The sequence below is a fragment of the Pteronotus mesoamericanus genome, unplaced genomic scaffold (assembly GCF_021234165.1).
Source record: "Pteronotus mesoamericanus isolate MK-2021 breed Mesoamerican mustached bat unplaced genomic scaffold, CSHL_Meso_final scaffold_651, whole genome shotgun sequence".
In the NCBI taxonomy this organism is placed as follows: Eukaryota; Metazoa; Chordata; class Mammalia; order Chiroptera; family Mormoopidae; genus Pteronotus; species Pteronotus mesoamericanus.
In genome coordinates, this window is record NW_026555325.1 from 12,772,282 (window position 1) to 12,788,308 (window position 16,027).

General features: G+C 38.6%; 1 protein-coding gene across 3 annotated transcripts in view; it reads left to right on the plus strand.

Annotated features, from left to right (window-relative positions):
• Nucleotides 1-15,192, plus strand: part of MBD5 (methyl-CpG binding domain protein 5) — a 148,635-nt gene extending 133,443 nt beyond the window's left edge. For all 3 annotated transcript variants that reach the window (XM_054562611.1, XM_054562610.1, XM_054562609.1), the window contains 3 exons: nt 2,831-2,904; nt 11,437-11,512; nt 14,474-15,192. In XM_054562611.1, the coding sequence (XP_054418586.1) occupies nt 2,831-2,904; nt 11,437-11,512; nt 14,474-14,545 (222 nt within the window). In that variant the 3' untranslated portion in view covers nt 14,546-15,192. The remainder of the gene's footprint in view (nt 1-2,830; nt 2,905-11,436; nt 11,513-14,473) is intronic.
• The last annotated feature ends 835 nt before the right edge of the window (nt 15,193-16,027 follow it).

The following is a 16,027-nucleotide window of genomic DNA, read 5'->3' on the forward strand; positions in this document are numbered from 1 at the left end:
AGAAATGGGGTGGGGAAGAGAAGAATGAAAGAGGGAACTTGAAAAAATACTGTTTTATCTCAGTTGTGAAATCTGTGGTGTGGCTTCTGCTCTATCTTTTGACCTTTGTGTGACAGCTTTGCCTCAGCGCTAAGTAGCTGAAAAGTAATCACCAAGAGATTTAATCCTTTTATCATGATTAAAGTCCCTGGGGAACTTTTAACATTGTGTGTCATTTACAGTTAGTTTTGGAAAGCACCATCTTTGCTTTCTCTGTCAAGTTCATCGAATCTTTTATAAACAATATCGTTTGTTGTGAGAGTAACTTTGACAAAACAAAATTAAGTGAAGAAATCATTGTAAAGATTTAGTTTAGAAAAATCACCAGAGAATTATCTAAGCATAGGAAAATTTTGAAAACAAATTTGGGCAAGTGTTGTATAAATTTCTGTAAAAATGTAATTTGATTTAAAATAATTTGACTTAATTTTTTAGTATGTCTGTGTATATACATATAAACATGTATATATATATATTATATATATAAAATGACTATATTTCAAATATATTTCAATGTGTATTGGAGTTGGTATAGTAGAGAGAGACTGAGTGCTTTGGAGTCAGAGAGGGGTTTCAATGCTGGCATGTTACTTAAACACCGAGTCCCACCTTTAAAATAACAAAAATAGTACTAGTTTTCAGCCCTGGCTGGCGTGGTTCAGTGGACTGAGCGCCGGCCTGTGAACCAAGAGGTTGCTGGTTGATTCCCAATCAGGGCACATGCCTGGGTTTCAGGCCAGGTCCCCAGTAGGGGGCGCGCGAGAGGCAACCACACATTGATGTTTCCCTCCTTTCCGTCCCCTCTCTCTAAAATAAATAAATAAATAAAATTTTTAAAAGAAAGTGTCTTTAAAAAAACACTGATTTTCAGCATTACCATATTAAATAATAAAACGGTGCCTTTTACATAAAAGTGAACAAGAAATGTTTTTACTGCCCCTTATTCCTTACTGAATTAAAATTAAAAGTTGAAGATTTAAAAAAATAGTTTGACATAACTTAGTTTTGTTTTTTTAATTAAGATCAACAGGGGAAGTTTCCATGGTGGTGTCTTACTTTGTTTCATGTGAATCTGCCTTCTGTTGCCTGCATCCACCCATTCCTTCTGAGATCTCTCACTATACCAGTTGGTGTCTAATAGGAGTTTCTGTTACAAGAAAGCTTTCTTCCTGCTGTCAAGAAGGCCATTTAAATACAAGTGGAATTAGCTATAAATTACATTAATGTAATGTGTGAAATAGCTTTCCTAGTCTCTTTATGGGAGTGAATACAAGATGAAATCTCATGTCTAACATGAAATGTGAAAATGTGTCTGTCAGGCACATTTTTAATTTTTTTAAACAACACGTGGATGTATTCATCTTACTTAAGGTTTTCTAATCATCCTGATAAGGTATTTTCTTCATGGCTCCTATAAAGTGTTACTGGAACAAATTATTGTTCCGGCACACGATAGACTGGTTATTCCCAATGAACGTGTGTATATAAGATATTTGGATCTTTTAGAGCAAAATACAGAAAATTACTACAAGGAAAATATTTTCCATATTTGACCATTTTTCTCACTGATTGATTAGAAATGCTTGTTTTCAGACTTGGCAATTGAAACATTCCGCTAATCATTATTGTGTACTAAATTTGAAGGGAGGAGGTCAAAGAAAAAAATCAATTATAAATAATATTCATGTGTCAGGAAGATTTAAAGACAAAAGATGATAGTAATATCCTCACTTATTAGAGTTCACTTTCTTACTCATGAGGCATTTCTGTCAACCTCTGAATTTTTATAATCTTTATATAAAAGAAGCATAGTGGTTGGGAAAAAACTGGGTAAAGGGGTGGCCAAGGATTTGCCTTGAAGTCGTGTTTATACAAGTAACACTGTTTTTTCTTAATTTGTCTTTTTTTTTTTTAAGATCAATAAAATAACAATGTTTTTCTAAAGATGTTTTTACTCACAAGTGACATACAAGTTTTCCTATTTATTAAGTGTTTTTCCTAGGGGAGGTAGCTTCAAGAACCAAGCTAGAGATCGTTGTGGGTGAGCAGCAAAGGGTGCACCCCCACCCCACCTCATGGATCCCCCAGCTACCCTCTGGCAGCCGCTCTGTGATGAGGCGGCAGGGTTCACACAGGCTGGCAGTGATAAAGCAGGACAGGGGAGAGGACCAACACCCTCTTACCACACCAGTAGGGACTGGGGTGAGGGTCTCCCTATCACATATGAGGTGGTACTAGCTGCTCTGTGCTTGGCTAAATGTTCAATGTGACTTGTCACAGTTTAAACCCACAGCCATTCTAGCAAGAAGGTAGGTATCATCCTCCTCATTTTAAAGAGGAGGAAACAGGCTCAGAAAATATAAGTGTTTTGTTCATGCTAGGAAGTCAGGTTAAAACTTCACTCTCAACTCCAAAGCCCACCCCCTTCACTAACACTGCTCTGGTCCTCCCCTGATGAAATACAGATTTACAGTTTCTGAACAGCAAGTAGTGAAGAAAGCAAATCAGGATCTCTGATTTATATTGTGCAGATTGGAAGTTACTTAAATTCCAAGTTTTGTTCTTAAAACACTATTTTCAAAATATTGACAATGTAAAAAGCCAAAGTCTTTGTTTCCATTGATGTTTGCAGCCTGGAGCCACGGAATCGACCTGTGACATTTGACAGGGCAGTGCAAGTGTTAAGCCTCCCTCCCCCAGCGCAGAACCTGCTTGTACAGCAGGAAAGAAAAAACAGTGTTAACAATGGCAGGTCTGGGTAATGTGGTTTGGTCTTCATACCTTCACTCAGGTGGAGCCCGAGAAGCTGAGGACACTAACAGGAGGTTTCGAAGCCTACAGCCGAGCCCGGAAAAGAAACAGAAAGTAAGCGCTATTTTTTTTCCTTTCCAATTTTGTTTTTCAGGAATATAATTTACTGGTTTTTCCTTTAAAAGGACAATGAAGTCTCACTGATTTTGTCCATCTTGTAGCCTGCGTAAAAACAGTTTAATAGTTTTAACCAAAGAGGACCATTGTGGACAAGCCAAATTAGCTAGTACAAAAAATATTTTCTCAACAGTTTATACCGTCTGGGGGGTTTCCCTCTTCGTCAGCTCGTTCCTGACTCCCTGTGTCTCCATCCCCCTGATTTAGTGGGCAAGCCAATATGATTAATATTCTCAACATGTAGCAATTAGATTGTCTGAAACTATAACAAAAGTCTACCATTTACAATTTGGCAAATTAACTGTTATTAGTCAAAATGAAGGTAAATATTTTTTTCTTGGGTCAGGTGCAATAAGTTCTCTTTGGAATTATTACAAGAAGCTGAACTTTGAGACATTATTATTCAAGTTTTTCCAGATCTTTATATTCTGAATAAATGTAGAGTGGACAGGTTAATGATGTTTGAAACACAGTCTCCATTATAATGCAATGTAGTTTTATGTGGCATAACTATTATTTTATTTTGAGGTAAAGGACTTCAAATTTTGCTTCGCTATATGTACATAGAAAATTATTTTAAATATATATAATCGACAGACCTGTTCCATTACTATAGTTTTCATGTTATCAAAATCCAAGAATTATGAAATCGGAATTTTTAGGAGTGTACAGGTCTGTCTAGGAGACATCCAGCCATGTAATATGAAAAACAAGACATTCATCAAAGAAGCTACAAGATACAAGATACATTGTACATAGGACAAGGACGCCTGAGTCCCCTTCAAAGTAGGCACGTTGGGACCTCACACAGTTCTCCCAGTCGCCTCAAGCTGCCCCACGGTGTTTTCCTGTTTCTTATTGAGAGTCTGAAATCCCTTTCCTTTCAAAGGTGATTTTAGTTTTGAGAAAAGCCAGAAATCACAGGGCACCAAATCTGGGCTGTAGGGGGACTGAGTCACCTGGGGGATTTGATGTTTCACCAAAAAACTCTGCATGGCACATGATGCATGAGCAGCCACGCTGTCGTGATGAAGCTGCCAATCACCAGCGGTCCACAGCTGTAGCCTTCTGAATCATCTGAATATTTTCTGAGGACTGTTCAAGCTTAATACAAAATTTGATGGGGATTAATTGCTCTATTTGCTCAGTCATTTTGAATGCAATGGCCACACAGTACACAAGCTCACTCAGTGACATTCGCTGCCCCCAGTGACTACTAGAGTGAAAGTCATCACTGTTCACACATGTGCATTCCAGTCCACTCTCCTTGGAGGCCGGGTTACATCGATGTTGTGCAAACCATTCTTGTTATATTAACAATGGCTGGACTTTTTCTGGACAGACCTCATTGTATCTTGTATTAAAGGTTTATACAATGATATCAATATCTATTAAAGGGTACTCTCCTTCTCTTAGTGGTGTCTTCAGTACTTTCTTTAAAATTTTCTTAATTGTTCAATTACAGTTGTTCCCATTTTCCCCCCATTACTCTTCCCTGCCTCACCCACCTCTACCTCCCACATTCAATCCTCCCTCCCATTGTATCGTGCATGGGTCCTTTATACGTGTTCCTTCACTTGACCCTCTCCCTTCTTTTGCCTGTTATCCCCTCCCCTGTCCCCTCTGGTCACTGTCAGTTTGTTCTTTATTTCCATGCCTCTGGTTCTGTTTTCCTCATTTGTTTGTTTTGTTGATTAGGTTCCACTTATAGGTGAGATTACATGGTATTTGTCTTTTACCACCTGGCTTATTTTGCTGAGCATAATGCTCTCCAGTTCCATCCATGCTGTCGTGAAGGATAGGAGTTCCTTCTTTCTTTCTGCTGCATGCTAGATGTAAACCTTTAGAACTCAACAAATCTTGGGGAGACTCTTGTCATCTCACGGGAACGTCTCATAAAAAGATGTCAACTGCAAGGTGCCAGCTCCTACGCTGGACTCCTTTGGGAGGTAGCAAGTTGGCACTGGCTGTGACAAAGGCTGCGTGAATGGTCAGATTCACTGTAGATCCTATAAGGACACAGGGAGGCAAGTGCCCTCTACTCTGACTGAAGCGACACTTCCTGGGGAGAGTTTAGGATTAGGATAGGCCTATAAATTTAATATAAGATCTGGATGAAAGGAGAGAAATTGAAAATGACCTACATCCCAAATTTGTGATAGGTTGTTTGCTATAGAATATTCAACAGTACTTGTTTAACTGATATTTAAAAAATCCCTAAAATCTTTTCTCCAGTGAAGCATGCAAGTTAGCTGGTTATGTGCAAAATACCCAAAACAGAGTTGATAACATAGAAATGAAGTAACTCCTCCAAATATTCAGGTACACTGCCTTGAAAAAAAATGTGTCTTCCCCCATAAATTTGCCATTAAGCAACTTCTGAAAGGTATTGAGTAACAGTGATTTTTAAAATTTTTTCTTCAAAACCAGTTTACTATTTGTAGTGGATTTAGATATGGGTCCTAAGTGGCATTACCTAAAGGAACTCTGGGTATGAAATCATAAACTTAGAGTATAGATTGAAGAGATAAAGAAGAAATGATGAAGCACACATTAGTAAAAACAGCTCTATTTATGCAATACTATTGTCTAAGTAGACTGCCTTTCCCTGTAAATGCCCAGGAGAATAGATTATGTTTTGCATACATGGTTTGTGCAATCACAGGATGGGCCAGAACTACAAGCCCACTTATAGATGAGGACACCCAGACCCAAATTGCTTAAGTAATTAGGTGAAGTTCACATAAGTGATAAATGATGTGTGGAACCCAGTCATTTATTTACTCCCCAATTTAAGGAGATAATTAACAAATAAATCTGTGCCAGGCACAGTGCTACAGGACCCAGAACTTATTGACGAAGAAGACAGATCCAGAAACCAATAAGTAAAATGTTGAAACTACAATGACAGTGATGTGTATAGAATATGTTGGGATAGTAGAGAAGTGGCATTAAACTCAGGTAAAGGAAGCCAGGCTAGAGAAGATGATACCTGAGCCAAGCCTTACACTACCTGGGTGTTAGCCAGACAAAAGAAACAAGGACCAACATGGGATGCGGTGGGATGTGTTTAGATGAGATCAGCAGCTGGAACTGGGGACTATAAAGTGTCGAACAGGAAACTGTTAGAGATGCAACCAAAGATGTAAGGAGGAACCAGAGGGTAGGGACCGAATGAGGGCCCATAGGGCCTTTTATCTTATTGGAAGTGCCTGAAGGAGACAGGTGGCTGGATTTTCACTTTAGACATGGCTGTGTGGAGGATAAATTTTAAGGGAACAGTTTTGGAGAGAGAGAGAGTGATTGTTTAGGAGACCATGGTGGAAGAGAAGGGAGGATGAGGACTCAGCCCAGGAAGAGAACCATGTGGGTGGAGGAGGAGGGGTGTGGTATAGAAATATTTGGGAGGTAAAATTGACAAACCGCCATGGTGATTGACTGGCATGCAAAGGAGAGTAAGCAATCAGGGTTTCGGTTTGGGTGCCTTGGTGGGTGGTGGAAACCCTGACTGAACAGGAGAAAACAGGGAGAACCACCGCGTGCTGTGTGGGGTCCCTGTGGGACAGGTTGGACACAGGGCTCTGAAACTGGGAAGAATTTGTATTTGACGGTGTAAAAAATGGCTGCGATCACGCAGAGATACTTTGACCAATTTGAATGGTGGGCCAAGGACTGAGTACTGGGGCATTTGAACGTTACTAGAGGTATTGAACAAGATGAGAAGAATGGTCAGCAAGGAGGGAGAGAATCAGGGGTAGAAGAGTAGGGTGCTGGAAGCCAAAGATCAAACATTTCGGGCTGATGAAATGCTCCACAGAGGCCCAGTGAGACAAGGACTAAACAGTCTCCACTGAACTAGGCAATTTGGAGCCAGGGCTAGCCTTAGGGAAAGCAGTTTCCACTCGAGTAGTGGGTGGGAAAACCAAGTGGCTCTGGGTTTCTACCATTCATGTGAGAAGTTCCTGAAAAATAACAATGGAAGAATTTTTCAGATTACAAAGGCTTGACTGCTTTTGTAGACTGAGAAAGAAAGAAGAAGGGAAGAGACTGAAAGGGAAAGATGGTATTTGGAACAAAATTGTTAGGAGGCTGGTTTTTGACCCGAGCTGAAATCCTGTTACTTTCACTTCATTTTTCTGTGCCCTGAGGTATGTTGCTTAACCTCTCTGAGCCTAAATTCATTTCTAATATAGACGTGTTTATATCTACCTCTTAGGATTTTTGTAATATAGATAATGTAATTAGAGCCTTAACGCAGTACTTGGAACACAATCAATATTTAGTAAATAGTTATTTGTTACAGAGATACAGGTGAAAAAAACAAAATTATCTGATCTTTTTGCCAGTAGAAACATTCTACCGCCATATTAAATGTTTAAAACTTTATGTAGTCATTTTAATCCTCAGTATCCCACAAACTGTACAATAAAAGTATCTTTAAACTTACATGCTAATTACAGCCTAATCACAAAAGAAATATTAACATATTTATTGAAGACAATACTCAGGGTGATTTTGTACTTAAAGGAGGCAAGAGCTTTAAGAAAAAATTCCATACCTTTTAGACATGTTATGGTGTTCATTTAAGTGAGGATCAAATCTGCTGTCTTATATGCACATATACATTATTTGGTAACCTGATTTTCATGAAGCTGGAAAATGATAAAGTAATAAGATAAACCACACTTTTACTTTAAAACCAAGAAATGATACTTAGTGTGTAAAATTGTCTTACGTCTGCATACTTTCTCTATGGATTGCCTTTCAGAGTCTAACATTCTTCACGTCTGTCTTACCCAAATTTGTTCTGTTCTACATTAAGTTGCCCAAATTTTAAACTGACAGCGTAGAGAGACATGCAATTTCTCACTTCCCTTTATTTCTTGTACCATTCTCAGATGTGTACCTGGCTTTATTTTTTTTTTATTATTGGTGATGATAAGGATTACCTATATTGGTCTCACAATATAGGTAATAAAGATGAGACGTGACAATTATCTCCATTACTAACTAGAAATGTGATTATATGAACATCTATTGCTTAATGAAGTAGGTTTTAGAGTGTCGGTTAGTAAAAATGTTTAGTAAGTGTCAGCAGGGGATAGAAGATAGTAGAAGAGGCACCACAGGGAGGCCCTCTGGACTGAAGGACCGAATTTTGACTAATTGTTCATTTCAGGAACTCACGGAGTTTTTTTCTCCCTTTTTTAAGTTCATTTTTTCCTGACCTGACAAGTGAGTGTAAAAATTGGTCTGCAAATTTGACATTCAAGTAATTTCATGCTCCACACTTCTGTACCTATTCTCTCTTCCAAAACAGTCATTTCTTCCTCCAGTAGCTACTTAAGTTTGTCAAAGAAAAGTAGTGATTTTGTACTTAAAGGTAGAAAATATTATACTAATTTAGTTTAAGTAGAAGATATTTACAAACATTTTAAATATCTTGTTGAAGAATGAGATCACAAACTCCAAAATTCTATCTTTTCATTTCACAAGCAATGTTGAATTATTTATGTAATTTAATGGTAATGGTATTGTAATGTTTTATAGTTGGTTAAAAATTTTCATGCCTCTTTGTTTATTACTTTTGAAAACTATTGTATTTAATACCCATCTTCTTCATTACAAAATTAGAATTGGTTTCACCAATTCTCCTTAAAAAGTCATGAAGAATTGCATATAAACAGTTGTCGTAATACGTAATATTAAGGATTGTTGTATGGATTAAATAAGATAATGTATATAAAGATTTAACAAAATTCTTGGCACATAGAAAATTTTCAATAAATAGTAGCTATATTATTTTATTAAAGTAAAGGTGAGAGAAACAAGATTCTCTGATGGCTCTTTTATGGAAACACTATATTTTCTCTTTAGACATTTAGAGCTTTATGTAGTCAATTTGAAACCCATAAGATTTTATAATCAAAATACATAACAAATAAATATCTTTTAAAACTTATGTTCATATTTTTCAATACAAAAGAAAATAGTAAAAATGAATCTAACACATTACACGAGGTGCAATACTGTTGAGCAATTTAGCAACGTGTGATACTATCAAGACCTTCTCTATACAGCCCACAAAAACCTCAGCCAAGCTTCCAGGCCCTGCAGAGTCCTGGGCCCGAATTCCTGCCCAGTCACCCAGAATCATGCTCAGCGAACTCCTCACTGGGAAGACAAGCCAGATTGACTCCTCAAGATGCCCAGGGCCTCTTAAAACCCAGAAAGGGTAGGTGAGAAAAGACAGTGTATAAATAGGTTATATCAACAGTGCTCAAAAACAGTGATAAGGTGGAAAAAAGATAAGTTGCAGAGTAGTGTGTATATCGGGACAACTTTTCTGTGTGTGTGTGTGTGTGTATTTTTTACTGAACTTATTGGAGTGACATTGGCTAATAAAATTACATGGGTTTCAGGGTACAATTCTACAACACATCATCTGTATATTGTATTGTGTGTTCACCACCCCAAGTCAAGTCTCCTTCCATCACCATTTATCCCCCCAGTACCTCTCCTACCTCCCCCCACCCCTCTTACCTTCTAGCAATCACCGTGTTGTTGCCTATATCTATGAGTTTTGGGGGGTTTTGTTTGTTTGCTTGCTTAATCCTTTCACCTTTCTCACCCAGCCCTGCAACCCCCACCTCTCTGACAGCTGTCAGTCTATTCTCTCTATTAATGAATCTATTTCTATTTTGTTTTCTAGTTTATTTTGTTGATTAGATTCCAAAAACCAATAACACAATACTAGGTACTGTTCATGGATATAGTACATAAAATGTGAGAACATTCTAGAAGGATATACAACACAGTTGCCTTTGGAGAGGAGGGTGGGAGAAAATTGGACCAGGAATTGATAACAAATGAGAACTTCAGCTTTATTTAAACTTCAGCTTTTAAATAAACAAGACTTAAAATAGGTCATTTATTAACAGGTAGTTCTTGGAAATGAGTTTGTTAAGAGTTGTTAATTTATTTTATGCACTTTTCTGCATTGTTTACATTTCTAAAAATAAATGGGAGAAATGTAAAAGCTAGAGTTTAGCTTACAGGTCAGCAAAAGCTTGGTGGGAGGGTTTTGGCACTATATTACCCTTATAATTTAGGTAAAACTGACATATTAATCTTTCCTTTCAGTTAAACTGACTTAAGTGCATACTATATGTTTTCCAAAATGTCAGGCCATCTTGCTACCTTTGGCCACATATTTTTATTTAGTAAATGTAAGCATCTATGATGTGCCTAGCTGTACACTACCCCGGGATGGGAGACTCCGAGTTCTCCAAGGTGTACACAGAAATTAAATGTGTAAATTGCCCAGCCCTGGTACACGAGGCTAGAGCCTGGTGAGGGCTGTGGTAAGCTGAAGGTCTCATCTAAAATGCATTCCTCTAAGGTTCACCTGCGTATTTAAACATGCTGTGAGCCAAATTAAATGGGACTGTGAGACAAATTCTTCCACAGTTGTAAACCCGATCTCCATGTAACTGCTGAAATATGTTTAACTCTTGGAAAGCCATGCTAATAGCCTGTTATGAAAAGTTTTTACCTCTGCAGCTTTTCTAGTTGTTGTCATGACAAAATAAACGAAATGAATCACCTTACTCAGAATAATTGAGTAATTATTCATATGTATAAAGAAGGGGAAACAGGCTAACAGAATGGACAAAGGGCACATAACTACAGCAATGGATAGTATGGATTTGCCCGATTTTAGTTCAACAGCTTCCTAGATCTAAGTTTCCATACAGGCAGATGTACCGTGTGTGTTGTTAAGCCGAACATGTATAACGGAATGCTGAGTGGGGAAGAAAGGTCGCACAAGTGCCAGACACTCTGAAACCGCCATTCTTTATCTGTTCAAATAGTTGTGCCATTTTGATTTTTGGGAAAACGTGGTGGGCCCAGGCCTGCAAGGAGCCTCGGGTGTGGCGAGTTAACCGTTTCCCTTCTGGCTACCGGCGTTCATTTGTTCGACTCCAGAAGCAAGGAGCTCCAGAGAGGGCGGAGGGCGCTCCCTAGTGGCCAGAGCCTGCAATTCACCCCCTCCGCCCTTCCCCTTGGCCACGCAGCCTGGCTGCCTGAAAAGAAGCAGCCAGACAAGAAGCAATGCAGGGCAGACTGCAATGTGGGAAGACAAGCTGCATCTGAGGAAAAGGAGACCCGGGGCCCGAATTTCTTGCAAAATTATCAGACTGTGGAAGAAGCACATGGAAGGGGAAAGAATCCATTTCCTCCGTCGTGCGTTCATTCCCCCCCCGCCCCGCGCAATAACTCTGCTACTTTATCATCGGTATTCAGTGGTGAGAATTCCAGAGTGCTTTGTCATCTGAATTTTTCAAATGCGAATATCAGTTGATTTTCTCTGGTGGAATTGGTATTTCTGTTTTCTGATTAGGGAATTAAATTGCACTTTTGTTTCTTTAATCTATTAATCTGATGTATTGTTTTCATTATTTCTAGAAGTGGAAAGCTAAATAACCATTTGGAAGCTGCTATTCATGAGGCCATGAGTGAACTGGACAAAATGTCTGGGACTGTAAGTTAATTTATTTTCCCATTGTATTGTGTTTCTTTGAAAATAAATTGTATTTATTTTCACCTCTTTTTTGGTGAAACCTCGAAATATCATCAAGCACCTCACATAGCAATGCTAAATTACTAAGCTCAAAAAAAGACTGATATCAAAAAAGATTCAAAGTAATTTAAGACAAAAATAACCTAGTAGTATTTACTATGTCTTTTTCTGATATAAGTAACTGTTGGGGTCCCCCCCCCCATAGCATCCTTTTAAAATGTGAGCAGAAAATATTGAAGTTTAAACCACAGCTTTCTGCGCTGACTCTGAATAGCAGTGACCATTGATGTTGGCGAAAAATACTCAATAATGCGAATTTCACTCTGTCCCTAATACAAAAAGTGAAATTGAACAACCAGGTCAAGATCAAGAGTATATAGACCTCTCATTTCCTTTCTACTGTTACCTAAAAAATAAAATATTTGGCACAAAATTCTCTTATAAATTAATTAACACTATAACCTCTGGCTTTAAAGAAGTAGTGTCTATTTTTCTTTACTTTACTGAACAGTGCATATAATAGTGTTGACTGTGAGCAATTTAAGTGTTATCCTCTAATTCCCTAATGTAAACACTTAAAATATAATTTGGGGAATCTATTTAAAAATGCGAATTATCTAAAGCTATTCAGCTATGTAAGGTCATTTCTTTTACTTGATGCTTTGTGTTAACAACGTTACCTGAAACCCATCCCGTGGTTATTGCACGACAGATACACGTTACAGATTCCCAGAATGTTGGGATTGGTGTGGGCTTTAAGACTGTGTGATACAACCTGTCATTTCACAAATGGGTGAACTGAGGCCCTGGGGTGTTAAATTTCCTGATAGAATGACAGGAAAAGTCTAGACCGGGGATCATATACTCAGCCTTCTAGGACCAGACAAATACTATCAATATGTAAGGTGGGGTAGGTAGGAGAAAAACAACAATTTGAATGGCTTGAGAAATGCCAACAAAGAGGCACTGGTCAAGGTAGACTGCCTGCCAACTGGCAGTCTCAGAGGCTCAACACAGTAAAGGTTCAGTCAGATCTGGTTCTAGTTGGGAAAGGTCTTGCTCTACCCAGTTACTTAGGGGCTCAGGTTCTTTCTGTATCTAGTGTCCACTATTCCTTAGAGCCACAGAGTGAGTGCTCCCTGACATCCTTCACATCCCACCCAGCCACTGAGAGAAGGCAGTGTATACAGAGGGCTACCAGGATAGGTTTTATGGGCCAGGCCTGGAAGCTCATCACTTCTGCTGACTTTCCTGGTCTGACCCCATCGGATAGCCCTCTTGACATGATACCATGTGCCTGCTCAGGAAGAAGAGAAAATGGGTTTGGTGAGCACCTTACAGAGTCCGCCTCAGGACACTGGGCCTCTGTAGCCCGCCGGGGCCGCAGCAGTGGGGACTGCGGCCACCCTGAGGGTGTGCTCTGTCCAGAGGGCGCCTTTTTCTGGCTCCCGCAGGCCTGAGCCATACGGGGAACTGTGCCAATGTTGCAAGACCTTCCTATTTTTTGTGAGATGCTAAAAGTCTAGAAATAAAATTTCTGTCTCCCTTTTTCTAGTGACAACTAGAAACTATTTGACAACTATTTTTAAAATATCAAATCATCATATGGCTAAACAAAATACCTTTTCAGGCCACATTTGGCCTAGGCCTTACTAATTTACCTTCTTAAATAAAGGCTTCTTTCCTCTATTATAAAACTGTTTCAGTTATAGCTCCTTAACAGAAACTAGTTTTTTAAAATGTATACAAGGGGTGAGAGAAAAGAGGCAGTTTGAAAAACTTATAAATGTTGTGGTAAAAATTTAAATATTATTTCTGAAAAAGTTTTCCGCATTTGACCCTGAAGAGCATTGGCCTTTGCCATTATATAAACATTATTTTTAAAACAGACAATAGGGCCAGCTTGTAGTGGATCTCAAGAGCGGATTGTGCATATGTCTCCCTAACTCTAAGTTCTGTGACATCACACTGGCAGCTTGAAATTGACCAATGTAGAAGTATTTACACCATGGAAATTGGCTTGTGCCACAATGTGCTTTTGTCCCTCCCCAGGGAGCTGGTTGTTGAGCATTTGCTACACTGCTGCCTTCGGTCTACCCTGCCTCTCCTGGGTCTTGACTTTGCCCTCTCCTATTAGTAGCCACTATACCACAGGGGGCACCCAGTCACCCCTCTAGCACCTGCCCTCTGCCCCTCAAAACCGTTCCTGCTGTCTGATACATTCTCTGCAAATGCTTCCCCCTGCTCATACAGCCCTGAGTCCTGCTAGTTTCTGTGTTAGTTTATAAAGATGAGTTGTATTAATTGCTCTTCCCAGACTACACAGGCTTAGATCTGCCAACAGATGGTAGTGGTGTTCTATTTTCCATCCTGAGTCTTGTCATAAATAAACTTCCTTGGGCTGAGGTTCTTATACTCATTGACCCTTCTTAGTAGCTGTAAAATAAGTAGGATGATGGGGCAAAGAAGAAAACATGATTGGTGTGCATTTATCCACTCTCCAGGTACTAGTGAAATTGATGATCTGGGGCTCTCTGACAGGAAAGGCCTTATTTTCTTTCATCTTAAATGAACAGCAGCAGGAGCAACTGTCCTCTGCATTTCCCACACTTGAATTTTTCCAGTTCCTCCTTTATGGTCCACTGTTTTATGTTCCACTGTTTTTCCACTGTTATGTTCCACTGTTCCACTGTTTTGGGGTCCACAGGATGTGCTCTGCTTAGGAGTTTCCAGGATTTGTCTGTAATGACTGTAGGTACATTGAGATCTAGGGTCTTGGTAACAATTGTAAATGTCCCACGATAGCAAAGATTGAAAATGAAAGCCTGAGTTTGTTTCCCTACTCTGTTTCTTTACCAGAAATCATGCAGTATTTATGACTTCAACCTCTGTTGTTGTTTTGTCCCGCCTCTTTATTTCCAGGTTCACCAAATCCCACAGGGAGACAGACAGATGAGACCCCCCAAACCCAAGAGGAGGAAGATCTCCAGATAACAGGGGCTACTCCACCATGCACAGTGTTTATTAAAGGAATGTGCACAGATGTATCTCTATATAGGTATTGATATAGCCACTGTTATATCAATATTTATAGTATGGCAAATAGCTACCAACACCACAGGGTGCTAAAAGAAGCAATGATACAATATTTTTTTTGATCAGGAAAGATAATGAATGCTGGAAAAAACAATCAAAATCCCTGAATAGTGAGAGTGATAAATGGTCAAGAGATTACTGAGAAACTCTTTTTTCTATAATACAAAAATTGTGATTATAAGAAATAGTCCAAATGTTTCTGAAGAATTTTCAATGTTGTATATAGAAAATACAGAATTTCATGGCGATATCAGAAATGTAAATATTGTACAATATTGTCATGTACAAGCGTACCTAATGCACACTTTATCTTTTATTGTACAAAGAAATAGTGTACAAAATTCTTTGGTTTCTATGGAGTACACCTACCAGAGACTACCAGTGTAAAGTGATAAATAAAAATACAACCTAAATGCTTTTCTATGATAATGTAAAAGATGCTGTTTTTGTATTTAACAGCAGAGAAAAGGCATGATGATGTATTACCTGAATTACGACATACACTGCACACCACCAAGTGTCCGTTGATATTGTCTGTTTGGAATGAACCTGGCCTGGAGGCGCCGGACTGGACTTCGGGTGTCTAGGAAATGGAAAGCTTGCAGATTTCTAAAGGGATGAGGGCTCACAGGTCTAAATTAAGAATTCAGAAACTGCAACCATTTGTTGCATATTTTTTTTACCTAAGTTTTAAAGTAGAATAGGTTTTATAAAAAAATCTTAGATGGAATATTTTACTCAGTCATTTCTCTAGGTAACATTTGGTAGCCACCTAGCGGACTAGATGGTTAATGCTGCACCACCGCTGATGCTCGGAGTTAAGTTTTTTGCAGACCGTACCTGACAAGGCAAAACCTTCTGTTCCCGTGCATGGAGGCTTAAGCCCCACGTTGAAATCCTTATCAGAGGTAAGGCTGATTATAATTCAGTTTTTCTTTAGTGGCAAAAAGAAATACGAATGAGCAAAGCAAATTTCATATATCCGTTCATCAACATTACTTAAACCAGAAGTAAGGTGGCTTACAAAGTTATTAGCAATGGTAATTTTTTATCAGTATTATGTAACATATCAGATTTATTTTATTTAAAGAATTATTTATACCATTAACAGATTCTTATATATATATATTAATGCGGCTAAATGTGCAGGTTAAATCTATTAACCAAATTATTTATATTATATTAAGTAAGAAAAAAATGGAAACAAGTGTAGAAAGAAAATACTACATTGCAAGTATACAAACCTAAAACTGTGAGCCATTGTAAAGTACAAGGTTATTAATAAGAAATGTAGCACAACATAATTTTCCGTCTTTTTTTCACGATTTTTGTAGTGGCGGTATAACCTTATCTCCCAGGCAGTTGAGCAAATTTTCAGGC